An 11,548-nucleotide genomic window follows, 5' to 3' on the forward strand; every position below is an offset into this window, starting at 1 on the left:
AACGCAGCGATTTTTTCAAAAAAAAAAATCTTTAAAATCGCTGCTATAGCAACGTTTTTTATATAAAAAAAAATTAAAAGTAAAATCGCTGCGATTTTGTTTAAGAAATTTTTTTAAAAAAGTTTTGAAGTTAAATCGCTGCTTATAGCAGGGATTTTGTTTAAGAAATTAAATTTTAAAAAAATTAAATCCTACCCTTGCAGAGAATTTAATAAAAAATTAAAAAAAAATTAAAACTGAAGCCAACGATTTTCATAAAAAGCTTTTTTTTTTTTAAAATCTTTACCCTTTCAGCGATTTAAATGAACATTAAAAAAAAAGTTAATACTGAAAAACTTGTTTTTTTTTTTAAATGGCTGCCGTCGGAAATTTATGTAATTTTAAAACTTGTTCTTTATGTTTTTTTTTTTTAATTCCTTAACAAAAATAGTTTATAAAAACGCTGCTATAGCAGCAATTTTAAAGAAATAATGATTTTTTTTTTTTGAGAAAATTGTTGCTAAGGCAGCGATTTTTATTTCTTTTAACGGAATGACGTCAATTTTTGTCAGAAGAAAATTGCTCCGTCAGGAGCGATTTTACCCTTTTGGTTAATTTTTTTTTTGATGTGCCGTTTTTGTTTTTTGAAGGAAAAAAATGATCCTTTTGACTTCGGACTCCCTTTTTGTTGATATTTTAATTCATTAGAGTAATAAGGTAACCATATTGTCAAACTACAAAAGATATAATATTTTTAAATAATTAAAAAAAATGTTAATAATAAAAAAGGAATTAAAAAAATGTTAATAATAAAAAAGGAATAATGTGACATGGCATCCTATTAGGAGAGAGATAATGTTTTTTTTGTGCCAAGTATATTTTGAGGAAAAAAAATAAAGTTGAGTGATATTGTGGTGCTAAAACAAACATAAGTGATATTCCTAGATAATTTCTCAAACATGAGTGACTGTTCAAGGAAATTACTCCAACATAATTTGATGTCTGGTCCCACAAATAATCATGAGCCGTTCATGCCATTGCTATTGATAAAGATGTGACAATAATAATGACATTGACATTAAGCAACCAATGATTACATTAATTGAATATAGCATATAGTGAGAAAATAGTGGCCATCTAATTAACACTACAGATAATGGCTAACAGATGCTGAGTTACCAGTAGCTATGTAGTGACAAAATTGTCCATCTAAACAATGATTCTGCTTTTTTTTTTAAAATTAATATTACATATAATGAGTCTTTTATCAAGCCTCACGTCTTAGTCAAAGTGAAATTGCGAGAAAATAGTAATGACATCTTTTTAATATTATTTTCACTGTTTCAATTTATGTGACATTTTGGATTTTGAGTTTCATTTTAAATAATTTACAGATAAGTGCTAAATGGTCAGAAAATTAAAAAAAACTATAATATTTTTTTCAGAAAATGGTCAAAATTGCCCCTGAACTATGCGAAGTAGACCACTTATACCCTTCATTACATTTTGGGATCAAAAATATCCCCGCAGTTATCCCAGGAGATCACAAATACCCTCAAGAGTCCCAATTTTTTAGTGACGTGGCAAGCCACATGAGACTAATCCCTCCACCTAAGCATTGCCAACTAAGATTCACTACAAAAGAACTTGACTTTTAGTGGCAAATCCCAAAATATTGCCACTAAAGGTTATGAGTGATTTTTAGTGGCGACTAAGGCTCCAACAACCAGTCGCTAGTAAAACCTATTTTTTCAACAAAAAAATATGATAATTAATTTTTGATTGCGACCTAATTTCCTAAATAAATAACTTGCAATATCCATATTAAAAACATCCAATATTATTACGAAAAATAATCAAAATTACTTCTCGATTCAAATCTCCTACTATATATATATAATGCATCATTGTACATTTTATACATTTACATATGACATAAAAATAAAATATATAGTGTCTTCAAACTCCTACTTAATTGATATCATATTTGGTTTTTTAAAAACAATGAAGAAAAAAACACAAAATTAGAATTTAATGTTAAAAACTTTTAGTGATGATTTTCTGGGCTTTTGTGGCGACTATTGTTGCCGCTAAAGGTCTAGTTCTTTTGTAGTGAATCCTAGTTGGCAACGCTTAGGTGGAATGATTAGTACCACGTGGCTTGCCACGTCAACAAAAATTTGGGGTGTTAACTCTTGAGGGTATTTGTGGTCTCTTAGGATAACAGCAGGGGCATTTTTTATCCCAAAATGTAACGAAGGGTATAAATGGTCTATTTCATATAGTTCGGGGGCAATTTTGACCCTTTTCCGTATTTTTTTTATTTTAAAACAAACTGATTTTTTTCAAATCTTTAGTTAAAATATATTCAAGTTAAAAGGGTAAAAATATTTTAAAAGTTAAAATAACATAGAAAAACTATCATTCTGGCCAAATTTTCTGGCAAAAAGATTTTTCCTTCGAAAATTTCATGAGCAAATTCTCAGTCAAACTTAAATTATTTGACTTTCGAAAAGCGAAATGTGTCATATAAATTGGGACAAAGGGAGTACTCCCTCCACTCCATATTAATTGAATTTTTGAGGTGTTTCACACCCTTTAAGAAAAGTAGATTAAGACATAAATTGAACATAATTTTCCATTTTTACCCTTATTAATTATTGTCAAAATTATGATTAAAATAACTAAATATTAATTAATCACTAATTCTAATACTAACTAATGAAGGGCAAAATTGAAAGAACACTATAAATATAGTCTTGAAAACTGAACAATTAAGTTAATTTGAAAAATGAAAAATGTCTCAACAACTCAATTAAATATGGAATGAAGGGAGTATTATAGTTAGGATTGAGAATTTTATGATGAGTTTGGACTTGAAATTCTACGACATTATGTCTTATTAATTGGTATATTGAAAATTTGTTAGTTGCACTTATTTAGTTATATTTTAACACATACAAAATTTAATTAAGCAAAGGTTATTGGAGAATCTTCATCGGCTCTAAATAGATATAATTAGAATCCTTATGTCAGCTTGGTTATTTAAAAGTCTGTCTACTTATCCCTTAGTTTGCATCTTCATCTGTTTGAAAGCTCGGACCATTCTTCTTGATAGATATTTAAATAAAGGAAAACACCTTGCTATTATGAAAATGCCAGTCGTTAGCATACTAGCTCCATAAATCAAATTGAATATAGGAATAAAATCATTTATAACATCAAGTGATCAAGTATGTGATCTTATCTGTGTAGATTTCTCAACAAAAAATGGTCTTGAATTTGAATGAACCAATTGCTTCTTCATTAAATCTTCCTCGAGTCATGATTTTCTTATCTTAAAATAATAATGGAAAAATCCTTTTGGCTAGAAAATTTGGCAAGAATGATTTTTATCTATGTTATTTTACCTTTTTAAACATTTTTACCCTTTTAACTTTAATACCTTTCAACTAAAAAATGAAAATAAGATCAATTTGTTTTAAAATAATTTTTTTTTTATAGTTTTTTTAATTTTCTGATTAAATTCTGCCCAAATTTTCTGGTCATTTAGCACTTCCCAATAATAATTGCCATAAGGGTAAAATAAAATTTACATCTAGTCATGTGCTCAAGCCTCATTTGTTACGCTTTGATAACTTTCTAGTGAAGGACCAAACACATACACAAATTAAAGTATCTCGATTTTTTAAAGTTTATATTTGAACTATCATCTCGACTAATAGTAATACACCAAAATATAATATAACAATCCTGTGCACGGAGTATTTATTGTTTGAGAGAAGAGTTGATATCAGTACAAAAGTGGTGATTGTATAAAATTACTAAAATTTTACAAATCAATACAAATAGGAATTTACAGATTGTTTAAATGTCACAGTAAATTAGCCTTAAACCAAATAATAAGCTCCTTCTTATCACTTTGAAAAATAAAATTATGCGTATGGTCTGTATCCCTTTGATCTGTTATTCCTCAAAGCACAGCAACCAATAGAGTAAATAATGATAATAAAAACAAATACACAAAAGTTTAATATTGCCATTTTGTTCCAATTTTTCTGAATGGTTTCGAGGAATGATGCTTTGCATGAATGACAGTCGAAACAGAGCTCATTTTGTGCATTGTTCCAAGTTTTGCAGTCACTGTCTGGCACTGCTGGCCCTGTTTTTGGCATCGTCCAGAATGTTGCGTTTGTGAACTCAAAGCCGCAGTAAGTAGGTGGTTTGCAACAACTCGACTACACCCAAAAAAACAAATTAAATAGAATTAGTGATGTCAAAATCAAACCTGTCCAAATTTAAACGGATTGAGTCGTGACTTGTTTGTTGAATATGGAGTGCCACATCAAACAATTGATTCACTCAATGTCCCTCTTTTAGGTCCTAAATTTTGATGTTGGGCCTATTTCTAAAAGTTGTGAAAATATAGCTTGAAATTATTTTTCTAAAAAAGGTTAGACTCATATATAATGTTTGTTCATATATATTTCAACCTTATAAACAAAATCAAATGTCTAAGCATCTATAAAATTTTAGACTATGATCTAATGTATTCTTATAAGACTTTCAGTTTGTTTAAAAGAAAGAAAACTTTTTGGACCATGGTCTAAAAAAGTCCATAAGTTATAAATCCTGAGCGTAAAGAAAGTGAAAAATTGAAACCTGAGCAGCTGGGAGGCTATATTTGTAAAAATCAGCAGGTTTTCCTCGAGGCATCATTTGACAATACTTGAAAGTTGCCATACAACTCTTAATTTCATCCCAATTTTCATCATTCACAACATGTTTCTCCAACCAATTTCCCCAATCTCCAAATTTAGCATCATTTCCACCTTTCCCAGACAATGCTTTAGCCACACTTTTATTCGTCACCAAAATAGTGAAAATCGATAAACAAATCATCCCAACGATGAACATAAACAGGAAAAACAAATAAACCCACAAGAAAAACGAAGCTCTGCAACAAGATCCAATTAATCCCAATAATGAAAGCACAAGAAGTGAACCCCCAAATATTAACAAAGGCATATATAATGATTTTTGGCAAAGGCTTTTAGCTTCATCAGCTTTAAACCAAAGTCCAAATCCTAAGGCCATAATTGCAACCATAAAGGTTAAGACGTTAACAAGTGAAATAACGAAATTGCTTACACGAACCATTTTTAAATTTTATTTTTTATTTTTGGAAAAAAAAATGATATAATGTGAATTAATATGAATGATCGGATATCTTAGGAATCGACCTAAGAAATCTGATCAATTTTTTGTTCTTTGTTACGTAGTTTTTATTTTTCGTTTTGTGTATTGTTAGGTAGCTATGGAGGAGAGTGAAATAAATGCGCAGAAAAAGGTGGAAAATGAAAGAAAATCTTGTATGGTGGAAAATGTTTTACTTTTTACTATTTCGTTAATAAAAAGAGTCCACAGTTAAATTTAAAGCGTGTGCATTACGTTATATTACATATAAGGTAATTAATGATATATACCTGGGTGGTTTATGAATTTGGTAAACTTTTAAGAAAATTCATTATATGTATATAAAATTTATTTATATAATATAATTTTTTAGCGAATAAATGTTTGATTAATAATGTGGAAATTTTATGTGAAGTTGACCTTGCAAGAAAGTTATTGGAGGTTGTGATTTGTGAAATTGGTATTCTACTTTCCGTCAAATTCGGCTATTAATGAATAATCGGACAAAAATACACGTAAAAATCAAACGCACTTCAAATAAATCTTAAGAGGTTGTTTGTTAAGTTACTGTTAGATCATAAAATTCAATAATAAGTTAATTAACTAGTACAATTATTTAGTTCATTACGTTTAAATAGAGATATTTATTCATAATATGAAAACTTATAATCTTAATCTTATTTTCAATTAATATTAATACAAAATATAAAGATGAACTCAATGCTATTTGAGTATATATTTGTATAATGCAATTGATAAGATGTGGTATAAAATTATGACCAAAATAGTGTCGAACTTTTAATTTTGGTGACCAACTTACCCCATATGTTCCTTTGAGATGCATTATTGAGTTTTTCTCGATCTAATTAATTAATTAATATATTGATGAGAATTTTCTACTCTACAAATTTTATAGAATTTTTAAGAGGCCATTAATTCAAATTTTACATATTTTATGAATCTTACTTGGCTTTTAGGTTGTGTTTTTCAATTTTTTTTTAATTTGTCGTTGACTTAAATATTTTAAATTATGTTTCCCTATTAAATAAACTTACTTTTCAAAATTCTCTTCAAATTTCAACCTAGCTCCTATCCCACTCTGATACAGTACTCGATCCTGACCTGAAATCTGACTCCAAATGCCGATCCAAACCCCTTACCTCGACCTGAAACCCAACTTCGACCCCAATCCCAATCCCGAATCCTAACCATGACCCCAATTCAAAACTCAACTCTTGACTCAAGAACTCACCCTCGACCCAATGTGGGACCCAACTCTTGACCCCAAATTGGAGTCACATGTGGCCATGGCTCGATGAGTATCCAATTTTGGATCAAAATCAAGGTCAAGGTTAGAACGAGTTGGCTTCGTGTCCTGAACATGGCTTGGGTTAGTGTTTGGTTCTAGGTTAGGGTTAGGCAAGAGTCGAGGGTAGGATTATTAGTTGAGATTCAGAATTGTGTCTTGGGGTCAGGATATGTATTTAAAGGATGGGGATCGTGTCTGATGTCATATCATTTAGGACAATCGAGGCAAATAAGTGAAGAAAACAAAAGTTTCGACAGAAACTCAATTTATACGCATACACACGTGTATAGACTATAGAGCCAATACTATACGTTAAAAAAACTGAAAAATTATTAATTAAACTAAGAAAATAAAGAAAACGAAAACTTGTTTCGAGACAGAGGTGAAAAGATTGAGATCTAGAGTAGTAGTAGAACGAACTGACGAGAAGGAGCTATAGAAGAAAATGGGATGCTCGTTCTCAGGGTTGAATGGGCTATACGACGCCGTTAATGGCGGAGGTGATGTTTGGATCAATGAGAATCGGTTCAAGATCATTCGGCAGCTCGGTGAAGGTGGTTTTGCCTATGTCTTCCTTGTTAAAGAAGTCCTTTCTGACCCTGGAATTTCCAAGAAATTCAAAGACCCTTCTCACATCTCAGGTACTCAATCCATTGACTGTTCTATTTTTCTAATTTCTTATGATCTCATAATTGGATGAGATTTGTGAGTATTACACATTTTGTTTAGTTGTAGTAGCTATGGGTAAGTTCAATGTCAAATATTGGAGCACAGGGACCTTTTTTAAAAATTGAATCTTTGATGCATAAGCTGATTTTGGCAAATATTGCTTATGTTCAATCACTACGAGGCGTATTAAACTTCAGAATGCATTTATTCCCTGAGAAATTGGTTGTTTAACTTCTAAAGCTCACTGCAGGTGCCTGAAATCTGTGTTGTGCGGACTCTCCAAAACAGCTGCTTTACCCATGTTGTAACCTCCAAAAATGTGCTACTTTTGGAGGATCCAACTCATACTCATGGACTTTTTTGGAGAGTCCGAGCAACTTAGCTTGAAATACACCATATTTAACAATCAGAAAATAAAATAACACAAGAAAAAGAGAACCTTTGCAGCTATATTTCCTTTATTTTTGTATTTCCTTGTTGTTGAGTGGATGATTTGTAATTGCTCAAATGAGTTATAAAAGGAAAGTTCAGCAATACTTTTTGATCAGTCAGCAAGGCATATTTTGTTTCCTTATGAGCCTGATCCAATCCGATCATTAAATCGTTCTTTATGGCAAATAGTGCAAGGTATAGGCTTTGTCCTGTTGTATGTAGTCTTCATGTTCTCTTATTCTAAATAAATTATTCAAAGTTTGTCATTTTCCCATTGATTTGGTGATTGCATGATGTTCAAAATCACTGTCTGAATGTGCAGATGACGGAACTTATGCCATGAAAAAAGTTCTTATTCAGAATAGTGAACAGCTGGAGATGGTGAGGGAGGAGATTCGTGTTTCATCTCTATTTAGTCATCCCAACCTGCTTCCTCTTCTTGATCATGCTATCATTTCAGTCAAGGTAATTGCTGCAAGTGCATTAGGTTTGTGTTGATTAGCAAATGGAATGAAAGAGCTGCACTTCTCTCTAATCACTCTGATTATATGTTAGCTATAGGGCTTCAAACAATTAGGTTGTGGAAGTATTAAGTTGAGATTGCACTGTCATGCATAGCAGGTGATTCATAGCACAGTTGTTTATCCTTGGTACTGAATCCTATCACAAGAAATTGATGCTCCTATACGCTTTGCTTTTAGATGAAGGTGGAGCATGGTGTTATTAGAAACCATTACTTCGTTGCTTTAAGCAACAAAGTAATACAAAATGAGGGGTTATCGCTTCATGGGCGAAGCCATGTGCTTCAAAGAAGTGTGCACTTGATTATAATACACAAAATGATCCTAATGAGAGGCGATTTCATTGAATATCAACTTTGAATTGGATTAACATCAATATTATTGTAAAATGGATGTTAAGATTAGTTCTTTAAATTGCGATTTGATTATTATAATACTAAATTTATAATTGTTTGGTAACTTTTTGGAGGTGGCCAACATTCCTTAATGCTGAAGAATACAATAGTACTAATTCTCAAAAAAAAAAATTAATTATAATTGTTTGGTGTATTTTTAAGTTTCCGTGATATGTGCTTCACTTAAAGGAAGCATGTGCTTCATTTCTAGCCCCATGGACTTTGTTGCTTCTCTGCGCTTTTTTGCTTTTAAGAACACTGGGAACACTAAGCATGAAGTAGCTTGAAAATACACGCTAGTTGCCAAAAGAAGTGTTCTCCTCTAGTTCGTTTCTTTTGTCAAAAGGGTAGGAGGGAGGCTATGAATTGAGGAATCCTACATGTTTAGAAGTATTTAAATATTATTCTCCAACCACTTTCTGTTTCTTGGTCATGTACTTATTTTTGAAGCTTTCATTAGTCATTTACAGAAATACACGCTATTTTTTTTTTTTGAAACTGGTAACAGAAATGCACGCTATTATTGTGTTAAATGTGTTAGTCATGCTGATTTGTGTCTTCTTAGTTGCTTTCTCAATACTATATCTTACGCCTTTGGATTCTATCTACATAATTTATTTGGACAGGTCGCCCAAGATCAGTCTTTGAAGCATGAAGCTTATCTATTATTTCCAGTTCATTTGGATGGGACATTACTGGATAATGCCAAAACGATGAATGCTAAGAAGGAGTTCTTTTCTACTTCAGATGTGCTTCAAATATTTCGCCAGGTGAACAAGAATTAGTGTATTCAGAAAATTTGTGCATTTTTACGGTTTTCTGGGGATTAAAAAAGGGAAAGGACAAATACAACTGTGACACCAATAAAAGAAGCTTTGTTAGAACTTGAAAGAAAAGTCTTCTTGCAGCTTTGTGCAGGACTCAAACATATGCATAGCTTGGATCCCCCTTATGCACATAATGATGTCAAACCTGGTAATGTCCTTTTAACCCACAGAAAAGGACAGCCACCACTCGCAATATTAATGGATTTTGGAAGTGCACGTCCTGCAAGAAGGCAAATTCGCTCTCGTTCAGAGGCCCTTCAATTGCAGGTATATCTGGGTTCTGATTCTTTTATTATGTAGACGTATGTTATGTTGTTTGTATGCCTGTAGGCTTCTTGTGTTTGCTTCTTCTGAACCTGGCGAAAGTGATTTTCTGTTTGCTTTGACATGCAAATTGCAATTAAGTTGTAACGGGTGTTGATATTGCATACGTAACCCATTTTGTTGCATTTTCTCTGCTTTCAATTTCTGGTGTTGGTTATGTAGGAATGGGCAGCTGAGCATGTGTCAGCACCTTTCCGAGCACCTGAATTATGGGATTGCCCAAGCCAATGTGACATTGATGAAAGGACTGATATCTGGTCACTAGGTTGCACTTTATATGCAATAATGTAAGACTTCTGTATACTCTTGTGCAGATAGTTGTAGCTTTTTCTGTGCCACAGAAAATATAATTTATTTTCTTGTTTACATAGCTGTTGGTTGCATCAAGACTGTCCAATAATTTTAGGTTTGATGTGAATAAGATTGGTAGGCCTACTCATCTCCACCATGGAATTTCCTGCACTTGACATTCATCCTGTGAATTTAGTATTTAGGTGCTTGTACTGATGCAATGTATGGCCTTGTGGTATGATTCTCTGTGTAATAGATGATTTGTTTCCCTGTGCCTAAGCCTTGGTGGGTAGAATTACCCGGTACCTGTGCTATGTGGTACTCAGTGGAATAGTTAATGTACGCGCAAGTTGGCTTGGACACCACCATCTTAAAAAGTTATCAGCCCATTTTTTTTTTATTTAATTTTTTCAATTCAAAGAAATTGAATTTCTCTTGATCAATGAATGAACTGTTTGGAGGGGGACCTTGGAGTAATGGTAAAGTTGTCCTCGTGTGACCTATAGATCACAAGTTCGAGCTGTGAATTAGTCATTGATGCTGCATTAGGGTAGCTTGTCTATGTTACTTTCCCTTGGGGTACGGCCCTTTCTCGGACCCTGTGAACGTGGGATGCTTTCATGCACTGGGCAGCCCTTTTTGAATGTACGAACTGTTTGCGTAATTATGAAATTGGTTTTGATGTGGTCACTTGCAATAAAAAGTAGTTAAATTTGCACTTCATGGCTCTTATCTTCAGGTATGGGGTATCTCCTTTTGAGTATGCACTTGGAGAATCTGGTGGGAGTTTGCAGCTGGCTATTGTAAATGCACAAATAAAGTGGCCAACTGGGCCTAAGCCTCCATATCCAGAGGGCCTACATCAGTTTGTGAAATGGATGCTTCAGCCTCAAGCAACAGTTCGACCTCGGATAGATGATATCGTAATCCATGTCGACAAACTGATCTCGAAGTTTTCACATTAGAAGGATGGAGGAGACACATTGGGTTAGTCTACGTATGTGTCATCCATATAAACATCTTTGCATGTTACGTATATACCATATGTTACTGTTCATTCTTCACCTTTTTCCAGTCGAAATGTGATTGAAGAAGTAATAGTTCTCTGTTGTTTAGTGATAGAAGAAGGAATATATATGTGATGAGAGGTTTTTTTTTGGGAGTTCTCTGTAGTTACATAGTCTGATTGCTGTTGATATTTTATTTATCCGGCCTTTTGAAGTAGACTTTTCCTATGTTGTAATAACTTATATTCGTAGAAAAAACACAAAAAATTCCTTCAGGCTGTTGAATTTCAAACTTTTCGCTGTAATGTTTTGATGCTATCAATCTAAGTGAAGGTCATTGATCTTGATACACAAGTAAAAAAAACCTCCGCGCTCAACGGAGAAGAAAAGGAAGGGTGTGTAAATTTGAGAGACCCTCGTACTTGTCCCTGTTTAAAATATTTGCTTTGATCGAGTTGAGACTTTTGATTTAAGATCGAGTTGAAACTTTTGACCCTCCGCGCTCCAAACAAAATTTCAAGTCTCGAACATGAGACATTTGATTTAGAATTGAGACTTTCGATTTAGGAATGAGTCAATGAAAAGATCCTATCTCCAT

The 11,548-nt window shown here is 32.7% G+C and overlaps 2 protein-coding genes across 3 annotated transcripts; one reads left to right on the forward strand and one right to left on the reverse strand.

Moving 5' to 3' along the window:
• Positions 1-3,855: 3,855 nt before the first annotated feature.
• LOC125875580 (tetraspanin-8-like) lies at positions 3,856-5,275 on the reverse strand. Its single transcript, XM_049556567.1, has 2 exons — positions 4,642-5,275; positions 3,856-4,217 (listed from the first exon to the last, which is right to left on the reverse strand). Exons 1-2 carry the CDS (start codon positions 5,137-5,139, stop codon positions 3,915-3,917), a joined length of 801 nt encoding a protein of 266 aa, XP_049412524.1. The 5' UTR covers positions 5,140-5,275; the 3' UTR covers positions 3,856-3,914.
• A 1,443-nt stretch (positions 5,276-6,718) lies between these two features.
• On the forward strand, positions 6,719-11,103 carry LOC125875579 (uncharacterized). Of its 2 annotated transcripts, none has more exons than XM_049556564.1 (6): positions 6,719-7,125; positions 7,908-8,050; positions 9,128-9,271; positions 9,410-9,595; positions 9,815-9,939; positions 10,683-11,103. In XM_049556564.1, the coding sequence occupies exons 1-6, from the start codon at positions 6,930-6,932 to the stop codon at positions 10,906-10,908; spliced, it is 1,020 nt and encodes a 339-aa protein (XP_049412521.1). In that variant the 5' UTR covers positions 6,719-6,929; the 3' UTR covers positions 10,909-11,103. The 2 variants fall into 2 exon arrangements, with proteins under 2 accessions (XP_049412521.1, XP_049412523.1); XM_049556566.1 differs by lacking the exon at positions 10,683-11,103 and adding an exon at positions 10,024-10,125.
• Positions 11,104-11,548: the final 445 nt, after the last annotated feature.

Source organism: Solanum stenotomum, chromosome 9, assembly GCF_019186545.1.
Source record: "Solanum stenotomum isolate F172 chromosome 9, ASM1918654v1, whole genome shotgun sequence".
NCBI lineage: Eukaryota > Viridiplantae > Streptophyta > Magnoliopsida > Solanales > Solanaceae > Solanum > Solanum stenotomum.

What these genes read in the sequence shown, in the direction of transcription:
- LOC125875579 (XM_049556564.1), top strand. Translation starts at nt 6,930, where the DNA reads ATGGGATGCTCGTTCTCAGGGTTGAATGGGCTATACGACGCCGTTAAT. An exon ending in ATGCTATCATTTCAGTCAAG is followed by an intron (nt 8,051 to 9,127) that starts GTAATTGCTGCA and finishes TTATTTGGACAG; the next exon opens with GTCGCCCAAGATCAGTCTTT. An exon ending in TGCACTTTATATGCAATAAT is followed by an intron (nt 9,940 to 10,682) that starts GTAAGACTTCTG and finishes TCTTATCTTCAG; the next exon opens with GTATGGGGTATCTCCTTTTG.
- LOC125875580 (XM_049556567.1), bottom strand. Translation starts at nt 5,139, where the DNA reads ATGGTTCGTGTAAGCAATTTCGTTATTTCACTTGTTAACGTCTTAACC. An exon ending in ATAGCCTCCCAGCTGCTCAG is followed by an intron (nt 4,218 to 4,641) that starts GTTTCAATTTTT and finishes TTTTGGGTGTAG; the next exon opens with TCGAGTTGTTGCAAACCACC.